This window comes from Macrobrachium rosenbergii, chromosome 33 (genome assembly GCF_040412425.1).
Source record: "Macrobrachium rosenbergii isolate ZJJX-2024 chromosome 33, ASM4041242v1, whole genome shotgun sequence".
NCBI lineage: Eukaryota > Metazoa > Arthropoda > Malacostraca > Decapoda > Palaemonidae > Macrobrachium > Macrobrachium rosenbergii.
In genome coordinates this window covers 13,889,273-13,901,772 of record NC_089773.1, presented here as the reverse complement: position 1 = coordinate 13,901,772, position 12,500 = coordinate 13,889,273, and the positions used below count along the sequence as shown (strand labels likewise).

The window sequence follows — 12,500 nt, the reverse complement described above, 5'->3', positions numbered from 1 at the left end:
GACACCATATACACATAAATAAATATATATACATAAATATATATATACACGCATATACATATATATAAATATATGAAATACAAAATATCTCATTTTTAGAAGTTTGCACTCAGCCCTTTCGAATTTAGGGGTATATCTCTGGCTCATTAATAATTCAGTTCCAATATTCTGGTCGCGTGTGTGACAGGGTACTTGAATATTGGGTGAAATCCTGCCTGGGTGGAAATTTGAGGGGATTATTATTATTATTATTATTATTATTATTATTATTATTATTATTATTATTATTATTATTATTATTATTAAAATTATTATTATTATTATTATTATTATTATTATTATTAAATACATTTTTACCACCTATTCTTGATCATCTCATTCTGATCACATATACTTAACCCAAAATAAATTTGACAAATGTAAAATTGGGTCGTTTACAAATTAACATCTCAGTAAAACCACAATCCCTCAAAAAAGTTTCCCAAACGCCACCTGAATCACTGTACCTCCCCTTTTCCTTAGAAAAACGAAAAGAAGAGAGAATGAGAATTACGTCAAGAAAAAAAAACAAAAAAAAAAAACAAAAAAAAAAATAGTCTCGTACCCCCTCAGAGGAAAAAGCTCGCTGGTCGAATGCGCCGAATTACCGTGGAAGAGTAATCTGGTAGAATGCTCCGGGATTGGATTGAAAGTGTGTGAGAGAGAGAGAGAGAGAGAGAGAGAGAGAGAGAGAGAGAGAGAGAGAGAGAGAGTGTGTTAAGGGTAAAGTACAAGTCTAAAAATAGGTTCTTGATTAAGTCTAAGAAGGTGTGAGGTATATTGATCAATTTTAATTTGAATGTCAAGTACGTGCTTATGGCAGTTTCATGATTATAGAGAGAGAGAGAGAGAGAGAGAGAGAGAGAGAGAGAGAGAGAGAGAGTACATGCTTAGAATAGATTCAGGTTTAAGTAACCTGCATTAGAATTGCCCTCAGAGAATAATTGTGGAAAAATAGAGAAAGTATTTTTAGAGGAGAGAGAGAGAGAGAGAGAGAGAGAGAGACAATAATAATAATAATAATAATAATAATAATAATAATAATAATAATAATAATAATAATAATAATAATAATAATAATAATAATAATAATAATAATTTAAGGAACAAGAAGACAGAACTATCAGAATGAAAAATTAAGGAAGACAAACATTAATAAAAATAAATAAAAATAAAAAATTCCACGAGATTGTTGACAAAAATCAAGACTGGAGAAAAATAACTATAAATAAAAAAATATAAATATAAACAAATAAATATAACAAACAGACATCCTACAAAACCATATTTCATCCCCATCCCATCCAGAATATTGATAATAAACCTTTCAAGGATTGAAATCTATGCAATAGGATTTCCATAAAAATGAATCCTATGGATGTGGAAAAAGGCAGGATTGATATCAAATCTCTGGCGATGAACTCTGCCATATCAGATGCGTATCAGAGCAATATTCAGATTGGTTTTTGGCCCACCCTACACCCCTACACACCCCCACCCGAAAAAATATTAGAAATTTAAAAGTTTTTTTTTTACCCAGGGAGCCTCTGATTATTATATTATTATTATTATTATTATTATTATTATTATTATTATTATTATTATTATTATTATTATTATTGCCTCTCAAAATGTGCATTTCATCACCAATTCTAAATCCTGATAAATATTCAGATTCAATACGTAATTCCTCTGGAATGAAAGCCGTCTCTCTCTCTCTCTCTCTCTCTCTCTCTCTCTCTCTCTCTCTCTCTCTCTCTCTCTCTCTCTCTCTCTCTCTCTCATTTCAGAACGGTACACTTTTAAGGACAAAAATAAAATATTAAAACTGTGTACGTAAGTCTTCTGAAATGAAAGCCCTCTCTCTCTCTCTCTCTCTCTCTCTCTCTCTCTCTCTCTCTCTCTCTCTCTCTCTCTCTCTCTCTCTCTCTCTCTCTCTCATCTCGGCGTTTTCCATTTGACGTACCGTCTGTTTACACGCGAAATGGTTCTTAATTTCGGCGTCTTCCATTCCTCATCTCCTTGTTTAATGGTCCGTTTCCATTCCCACTGCAATCATCACAAATATCTCTCTCTCTCTCTCTCTCTCTCTCTCTCTCTCTCTCTCTCTCTCTCTCTCTCTCTCTCTCTCTCCTATCATTATTCAAAATATTTCATTTTCTTTTTCTAAATATTCTGTAATTAATAATTTCTTTCTCTCTCTCTCTCTCTCTCTCTCTCTCTCTCTCTCTCTCTCTCTCTCTCTCTCTCTCTAAAACTGGGTTCGTATTTATCATCCTTTATTCTCGCTGCGTGACAGATTTAAAATCATTCTTTTTATAATCGTCATTTTGGTTCGGATGTGGGCCATTAATCACTTTATTTTGGGGAGTTTTAAACGTTTTATATTTTAATAAGGATTTAGCAGAGTACTGGGGATTATTCTTGTCATGTCCTTAATAGTTTATTTCTAGAATGGGGCCCGGGTGTATTTTTAGCATGTAGGATTATTGCTATTCCTATTAACTTGTTTGTTTAACTTTAGACTTAAATCATATTTAATAAGATTAATTCCAAATATTTTTTAATCCTTTACTTCCATATCTTGAGAGATTTCAAACCTTGTTCCTCAGTCCAGACTTTTTAAATTGATTTTTGTCTTTTATTGTATGTGATAACTTCTAGAAAACACAAACGAAATTTGATATTTTCTTTCTTTTCTCCCTCAAGAAAGCACCAACAAAATTTAATTCTCTGTTTCCTCTCTCCCTCACCAAGCACCAACAAAATTTAATACTCTCTTTCTTCTCTCCCTCACCAAGCACCAACAAAATTTAATATTCTTTTTCTTCTATCCATCATCTTGCCCCAACAAAATTTAATATTTTCTTTCTTCTCTCCCTCACCAAACACCAACAAAATTTAATACTCTCTTTCTTTCCTCTCCCTCACCAAGCACCAACAAAATTTAATACTCTCTTCTCTCCCTCACCAAGCACCAACAAAATTTAATACTCTCTTCTCTCCCTCACCAAGCACCAACAAAATTTAACACTCTCTTTCTTCTCTCCCTCAAGAAAACACCAACAAAATCGAATACTCTCTTTCTTAAGCCCCAAAAATTTAATAATCTCTTCTCTCCCTCACCAAGCACCAACAAAATTTAATATTCTCCTCTCTCTCTTCTCCCTCACGCCCTCAAGGCCACCCCCAGCCGAACGTTTGGTGGACCCTGAACAACAGGACTCACGAACACGTTGTGGACGAGACCTGGGAGGAAGTAGACAGGGTCACGATCCAAAATGACCTCATCATCACACGACTGACCCCTGCGTACCACCTCAGCCGGATAGCTTGCCACGCTGGGCACAACAGGAACGCTGCCCTGTCCCGGAGGATCACGCTTTTGCTGAATAGTGAATTATTATTATTATTATTATTATTATTATTATTATGGGTGCCCATAAATTATTATTATTATTATTATTATTATTATTATTATTATTATTATTATTATTATTATTATTATTATTATTGGTACTCATAAACTTAGGTTTTATGATAATGAAAACCCTTAATTATTATTATTATTATTATTATTATTATTATTATTATTATTATTATTATTATTATTATTATTATTATTATTATTATTATCATGGCTGCTCATAAACTTAGTTTTATATTTATGAAAGCTCTTATAAAGTTTTTATTATTATTATTAGTATTATTATTAGTTATTATTATTATTATTATTATTATTATTATTATTATTATTATTATTATTATGGTGCTTGTAAACTTATTTTTATAATAAACTTTTATAAAGGTTTTATTATTTTATTATTATTATTGATTAAATTATTAATTATTATTATTATTATTATTATTATTATGGGTGCTCATAAACTTAGTTTTATATTTATTAAAACTCTTATAAAGTTTTATTATTATTATTAGTATTATTATTATTATTATTATTATTATTATTATTATTATTATTATTATTGTCATGGGTGCTTGTAAACTTATTTTTATAATTATGAAAACTCTTATAAAGTTTTATTATTATTATTATTATTATTATTATTATTAATGGGTGCTCATAAACTTAGTTTTATATTTATGAAAGCTCTTATAAAGTTTTTATTATTATTATTATTATTATTATTATTATTATTATTATTATTATTATTATTATTATTATTATTATTATCACTCATAAACTCTTCAAAGTTACCTTTTCAAAGCAATAACCTGTCAATCATATTTCCCCCACAGTGGCACCGCAGTCTGTAAAAATAACGGGGCTAACGATGCCCTTGCAGGCTGGTAACCGTTACAGAGCGTGGTGCGAGACATTCGGCAGCAGACCTGCCCCCACGCTGACGTGGTCTCTGAAGAAGGTGGACCACTTGGAGAGCGTTTTAGATACGCAGGTAAGGATGATAGTTTTAGTGGTGGTTACCCTTCCAGGTATAGTGGCCTTGTATAGGAAGATATCTGGGGACTTTTGTAAACAAGTGTGAAGAAACCCAATCAGACTTGTATTTAATGATATTGAAATAGTGAAAGCCAAACTTTGCTTTTCAATTTAAGACTTGAAATGGCCAAATGAGAGCCTAAACTCTTCACAGACATCAATTTAAGACTTTACAGTCCTTACAGACATCAATTTAAGACTATGGTCTTTTGCAAACATCAATTTAAGACTTTATATTCTTCACAAACATCAATGTAAGATTTTATATTCTTGACAGACATCAATTTAAGACTTTATAGTCTTTACAAACATCAATTTAAGACTTTATAGTCTTCACAAACATCAATTTAAGACTTGGTAGTCTTCACAAACATCAATTTAAGACTTGGTAGTCTTCACAAACATCAATTTAAGACTTTGTAGTCTTCACAAACATCAATTTAAGACTTTATAGTCGTCACAAACCTCAATTTAAGACTTTACAGTCTTCACAAACATCAGTTTAAGACAATAATCTTCACAAACATCAATTTAAGACTTTATAATCTTCACAAACATCAATAAGACATTATATTCTGCACATACATCAATTTAAGACTTCATAGCGTTCACAAACATCAACGAAACCCCTATATACTTTCAATTTCGAAAAAGTCTTGCCATCAAGTTCCTCCCACAATGCCACCCACCCCTCCAGTGGAAGCCTGGACCCTCTAGTGACACACAGAGAGACTAATTAAGGCATTTTACCTGGGAAGGTGTTTGATCACAGGTGGAAGAAGCAGCCATTAACACCTTGTCAACTCCAGGTATCAAGTGAAGGAGAGAAAAGTGGACAGCCAAATGGGAGTGAATCTGTTGGTAATTGTTTTTTTTTATGAATTATTTGTTTTAGATTGTCAGGTGTTTTATTGGTTTGTTTTTATGGCTTAATGTGGATTTAATTGTTTTAATTTATTAATTTCACAAGGAAGGAGGTGAATCTCAATTTCTATATATTTATTGTCTATTCATTTTTATTCATTTCATTCATTTACGTGAGTTCTGTAACTATAGTAGAAAGGTTTCAGAATTTGTATTGAGAAACACACATATATGTACAAATTATATATATATATACAGTATATATATTTTTGTCTATATTTTTATTAATCTACTTATTTTTATGTATACATTTACTTTAAACATTATTATCATATTTCTCTGCATCAAGTTATTGAATTAGATTATAAATATACCCATTTTAATTTCCTGTTTCATCTAACTCTCTTTCAATTCCTTTTGGTCGTAACAAAACCACAACAATTCAAAATTCCTTTTTAGAAATTCCCTCTCTCTCTCTCTCTCTCTCTCTCTCTCTCTCTCTCTCTCTCTCTCTCTCTCTCTTTCTCTCTCTCTCTCTCTCTCTCTCTCCACACAAAGATAACTCCCAACAACATAATCCAGCTTTGTCGCAACTTCACAGAATTACATTTTAGCAGGAGATCAGTAAGACAATATATTCCTCAGAGTGAAAAGTGTTTCAGTTCATGTTAACTCTCGAATTACGAGGAGGAATCTAGAAGCCAGTGTCATTTTACATTTTGCAAGAAGAAGATGGAGACAGATTAATGGACTGATCTTGGTAAAATACTTTGTGGAAAATTGTATTCTTATTTTGATTTCTGGTCAGAAAAATATTTACCATCAATTGTATTTTTAGAAGCAAAATATGTATATAATTACTATTTTAAGTTCATTTAGAGAGAGAGAGAGAGAGAGAGAGAGAGAGAGAGAGAGAGAGAGAGAGAGAGAGAGAGAGAGAGAGAGAGAACTCAGTTTCTGATAAATGAAAAAAAAATTTATTTTTTCAATAAGTTTACTTATGGTCATTTTCCTTTAAAATTCATATTATGTCAGTTTTTTGTTAATGATCCCTAAATTTCATTAAAATCAATTTCATTTGCAGATGATAGATATGTGATCTGTTTACATGCATTAAAAAAAGTGATTGCATCATGCTCATTTATATTTTTAAAAATAATTGAAATACATTCATTTCTAATTAAGCGTTCATTTGCTAAAAAAATAAAGTCTTGGTGTTATATCAATTCATATTTTTAAAATGATATTTTAGCAAATCATTAATCAATTTTCTTTTTCAATGAATACAAATGAGATCACGTTCACTGGCTGAAGAAAAACTCGCTTTGCTCTCGGAAGATTCATCAAATTACATTTACCAGCCAAATCTAAATTCATAGGATTACATCCAATCTCTCTAAGAAAATTCATAGGATTACATCCACTCCCCTTCTGTGCAAAGAGGTCCTCCTTGTGTACAACAAGAACCAACATTACAGGCATCATCATTATCATCAGCTTTTTCCATCCGTCCCAATCACGAGAAGGAAACATGTTTACCTTTCCTCTGCCCCTCCCCTTCCAATATTCCAGCCACATCCCCCCACAACACAACCCCCTCCCCATCTCTCTTTCTCCCATTTCATTCTGTCTGCGTTTTCTCGAGTTTTATTTTTTTCTCGTTTTTATCAGGTTTTTTAAATTTTCTGTCTTTTATTAAGAATGGGATGGTCTCTCTGTCTGTTCTATTTCTAGAGACAGACAGACAGATAGATAGAGATAGATAGGATACAGGAAGAGAGAGAGAGAGAGAGAGAGAGAGAGAGAGAGAGAGATGGATAATCAGATAGATAGAGAGACAAAGATAGATGGACTGAGAGAGAGACAGACAGACAGAGTTTAGGGGTGGAAGTCAAAGGATGAGAGAGAGAGAGAGAGAGAGAGAGAGAGAGAGAGAGAGAGAGAGAGAGAGAGAGAGAGAGAGAGAGAGAGAAAGGCATTTTTCGTATTCCAGTCAGGAGCATTTTCCCTCGACTTGTAAAAGCCCTTTCGGAAAGTATTTACAGATGTTTCTCGTCCTGTCACTGAATGGGGACCCCTTTCCTCTCTCTCTCTCTCTCTCTCTCTCTCTCTCTCTCTCTCTCTCTCTCTCTCTCTCTCTTGCACGGAGGATTTTCATAAGTAGGGGATACACAGGGGGAGAGAGAGAGAGAGAGATTGATGCAAAATTATTGTATAAAACATGATTATTTTTTTCCCATAAATAAACAGGACCCTAGAATTATTGACACCCAAATTGTTACAGAAAAATAGGTGATTATTTCAACTCCTAAATAAACAGAGCCCTAAAATTATTGACACCAAATTGCTGTAGAAAAACAGAGAATTATTTCCACACTTTAAATAGACAGAGCCTTAAAATTATTGACACCAAATTGTTGTAGAAAAACAGAATTATTTCCACACTCTATATATACAGAGCCTTAAAATTATTGACACCAAATTGTTGTAGAAAAACAGAATTATTTCAACCCCTAAATAAACAGAGCCCTAAAATTATTATCACCAAATTGTTGTAGGAAAAACAGAGAATTGTCTCCATACTCTAAATATACAGAACCCTAAAATTATTGACACCAAATTGTTGTAGAAAACCAGAGAATTGTTTCCACCCTAAAACTCACAATCACCAACTTAACTAAAACGGGACAACCTTCTGTACAATTCCATATTCTTAACCCCAAAACCCTGACCTAACCCACATTCTCCTAATTCACCATCTTCTCATTCTTCTTCTTCTTCTTCTTTGCAAGAACTGCCCCCACTCTCCTTATTTACCATCTTCTCACATTCTTCTTCTTCTTCTTTTTATCCCTCTCATTCTCCTTCTTCTTCTTCTTCTTTCCAGGAACTCATGAAGAGCAACGTCAGCCGGTCTTCGATCGACATAGACGTCGATTTTGGCGACCACGGAGCGCTTCTCAAATGCAAGGCTTTCAGCCCCGAGCTCACTGACAGGATAGTCACGAATACCTCCATTCTGGACGTCAATTGTGAGTTGGCCTGATATCTTGCTCTTCTGTGTGTTTGGGAATTCTATATGTCGTGGTGTATACAGATACTGATGGAGAAAGTATATGTATATGTATGGATATTTTAGATTAACGCATACACAGTATACATAAAGGTGTGAAAGGGATTTGTGTATGTATGTAATTTCTGCTTGCTATTCTATGTGCGTGTGGGAATTCTATATATTTAGGTGTATACATATAGATGGGCAAAGAGTCTGTGTATATGTATGTATGTGGATAGTTTAGATGCATACAGGTGCAGAATACATAAAGATGGAAAGTACTTTATGTATACGTATGTATTCATGGAGAGAGTGATATATATATATATATATATATATATATATATATATATATATATATATATATATATATATATATATATATATATATATGTGTGTGTGTGTGTGGTTTGTTAATACCATAGAATATCATAATTGAAGTTTGGTCAAAGTAAATATTCATAAATAAGTGTGAGAGAGAGAGAGAGAGAGAGAGAGAGAGGTATATATGTTTATCGTGCTTCTTAGAGAAACCAAAATCACACTCAATGTTTAGTAAAGTTTTACAAGCAAATATTCAAAAATAACCAGAAAGAGAGAGAGAGAGAGAGAGAGAGAGAGAGAGAGAGAGAGAGAGAGAGAGAGAGAGAGAGAGAGAGAGAGAGAGAGAGAACCGTTTCATCACAGGAAATGAATCAACAGCCAAAAGACAATGATTTCAGAAGACATTCACCTGGAAGAACCCTTTTACCAAATGACCCTATGCAATCAAAGGGCAAACTGGGACGGTGAGAGAGAGAGAGAGAGAGAGAGAGAGAGAGAGAGAGAGAGAGAGAGAATTGGAAGTTGGGTCAAGGGGAGAGAGAAAAAAAGGGATTAGGAAATCCGATTATTCCTGTACAACAGGAGAAGGGAAAGGTGATGAAACGTAAGAGAGGAAGAACAGAAGTCTGATGAAGCAGAGGAAGGACGCACAAGTGTGAAAAGGAGAGAGAGAGAGAGAGATGTATCCATGGGGTGATTGTTCAATTAGCAAAATAATACATAATTTTTTCATCATTATTTGCAAGTAAATCATTAAGATGTAAAGAGAGAGAGAGAGAGAGAGAGAGAGAGAGAGAGAGAGAGAGAGAGAGAATGTATGCAAGGTGTAATTGTTCAATGAAACAAATACATAATTATCAATCAATATTTGTCAGTAAATATCTAGATACACGTGAGAGAGAGAGAGAGAGAGAGAGAGAGAGAGAGAGAGAGAGAGAGAGAGAGCAAGTGTTAGATACACATACATACACACACACACATGCACACATACACACCCACTAAACCTAACTGTTAAACCAACAGGTGAAATGTTGACTATATAATCACCTCACCTGATCTAAACTAACGTGTCCTAATCTCTATATCTCTCTCTCTCCCCCTCCCTCAACCCCCTCCCCCTCAACACCCCTCCCCCCTTCCCAAAAACAGTCGCCCCCGCCTCCGCCTGGTCCTGGGCCAAATGTTGCAACACGACGGGATACAAGAACTCATGGACGTATATTTCCACTGCTCCGTGACGGCGAATCCTAAGGTCTACAAAGTCACGTGGTTCCATAACGTAAGTAGTAATAGTAACATAGCATTAAGGGATCATCTTCCCGTTTTCTATGAGGTTTCATTCATGATTTCCGCGTAGCTTCATTCACGTTTTCTTTGGAGCTCATTCACGGTTTGTTTACGTCTCTCCGTTTTCTATGGGTTTGTTTATTGTTGTATATAGTAAGAATAATGATAACTGACCAGTGAGACATTATCATCATTCCTCCCCATTCCTCATTCTCCCTCATTCTGCATACTTCCTCATTCCTCATTCTTGATTCTTGCTCACTCTTCACCCATTCTTTTTCTCATTTCTCATTCTTGATTCTTCCTCATACTTCCTCATTCCTCCTCACTCATTCTCTCTCATTCCTCTTTCTTCCTCCTTCCTCATTCATTCCTCACCCACTCTCTCTCATTCCTCATTCTTTCTCAGTCATTCTTCCCCATTCCTCGTTCTTGATTCTTCCTCATACCTCCTCATTCCTCACTCATTCCTCCTCATTCCTCATTCCTCCTCACTCATTTTCTCTCATTCCTCCTCACTCATTCTCTCTCACTCCTCATTCTTCCTCCTTCCTCATTCAATTCTTCCCCATTCCTCACTCTTGATTCCTCCTCATACCACCTCATTCCTCACTCATTGTCTCTCATTCCTCACTCATTCCTCCTCATTCCTCCTCCTCATTCCTAGGAATCCGAGCCTGGCCTAATTACCTGTGTTTGTCTGACAGAAGACTCGGAGAACATTTCTTTAGATTTTAATTAACTCATTTTTTTCGTGGAAGAAAAAAGAAAGAAAATAATTCCCATTTTCTTTTTCGTGGGAGAAAAAAAAGAAGAAAATTCCCACAGGGGTTTTCGTAATATTTCGTGGGAGGTTTGCGTGTGGGAAGTTTTTTTTTTTAATATTTCACGAACAAAAGAAGTTTAAATGTACTTTTAAACAGCAAAAGAATTTTTTTTTAAATATTGAAAGAGGAAAATTAAGAAATTCCTTGTTTAGGTTGGTTGATTCATTTTGTCTTATTTTTTATTTTGTCTTTATTTTGTCTTTTTTTGGCAAACTGAAGGTGAACAATATTATTATTATTATTATTATTATTATTATTATTATTATTATTATTATTATTATTATTATTATTATTCTCTTATCATCTCATTGTTTCATTTATAATCTTCATTTGCCCTTTTTAACCCCTTCCTTTTATTATCTATTATCTATCATTTTTTATTTTCATTCTAATTCTATTTTATAAAGTATAAAGTATAAAGATTTAGGAAAACTACTGATAAAAATTGTTTTATGAACAAATAGAAAAGTAAAATATTTTTAAAAAATTAATATAATAAAAAACACGTAACATGAAGAACCAAACAACACTGAAAAAACATAGACGAACCAATTAGAAAACGAATGAAAATAATTGAAAAATTAAAGTACAAAGAAATTTCCCACCGATGAAAATTTTATTCAACTCCAGAAAAACTAAACCATTAAAAAAAACATTAAGATAACAAAAAATGACAAAACCCAAAAACCATTAAAAAACATAGACGAACCAATTAGAAACCAACGAAAAAAATAGAAAAAAAAGTATAGAAATTAAAGAAATTCTCCCCAAGGGTCTACGAGACTGTAAGCACATTCCCCTGGGGGTTCATTCCAGCTGCTGCAGTCTAGGCGCTGAGGCACGTTCCCGCCGCCCCATTGGAATCAGGAACCGGACGGGAATTTGAATTTACTCATTAAGAGTACTCGGTGAATGTCCTAACTTCAACCCCCTCCCCCTGAATTGGCCCCCCTCCTCCCCCTAAACAGCCCATGCTGGTCTTAGCCCTCCAAAAAAAAAGGAGCTTCAATTATAAGATTCTTTGGGACCCTGAATTGAATTTTGGTGTTTTTTTTTTTTTTTTAGGTGTCCAGTGAAAATATATCATGCATTTTTTGAATTTTGGTTGAGTTTTGTACATTATAAAGAGTCCCAAGGTATAATAAATGGATTAAAATTTGAATTTAAAATACCTGAATTTGTAACTATCATGGCTGATAAAAAAAATTCTAAATAAAATTCAAACTTGAATTGAAAACACCTTGGGTAGAATTTTGGTGAATTTTTGGGGCGTCCTGTGAAAATATATTATTCGTTTCTTTGAATCTGATTATATATTGTACATTATAGGGAGTCCCAAAATATAATGAATAGGTATTAATTTTAATTTAACAGAACTGTATTTGTGGATTATCAGGGGTCCCCAAAATACAATGAATGAATTTTAATTTTAGCTTAAAAGAATTGAATTTGTACATTATCACCACTGACAAAAAATTCACATCACATGACAAAGAACATTATTATTATTATTATTATTATTATTATTATTATTATTATTATTATTATTATTATTATTGTTATTATTATTATTATTATTATTATTATTATTCATAAACAAAGAGAAGAATGCCTAAAAGCAAACAAAGAACAAACAAGGACA

The 12,500-nt window shown here is 33.2% G+C and overlaps 1 protein-coding gene across 1 annotated transcript in view; it reads left to right on the top strand.

Annotated features, from left to right (window-relative positions):
• The window catches only part of LOC136855954 (neural cell adhesion molecule 1-like), a 182,580-nt gene that overhangs the window by 139,158 nt on the left and 30,922 nt on the right, over positions 1 to 12,500 (top strand). Inside the window, 4 exon segments of the mRNA XM_067133496.1 lie at positions 3,222 to 3,434; positions 4,300 to 4,457; positions 8,253 to 8,401; positions 9,894 to 10,023. Of these exon segments, the coding sequence (XP_066989597.1) occupies positions 3,222 to 3,434; positions 4,300 to 4,457; positions 8,253 to 8,401; positions 9,894 to 10,023 (650 nt within the window).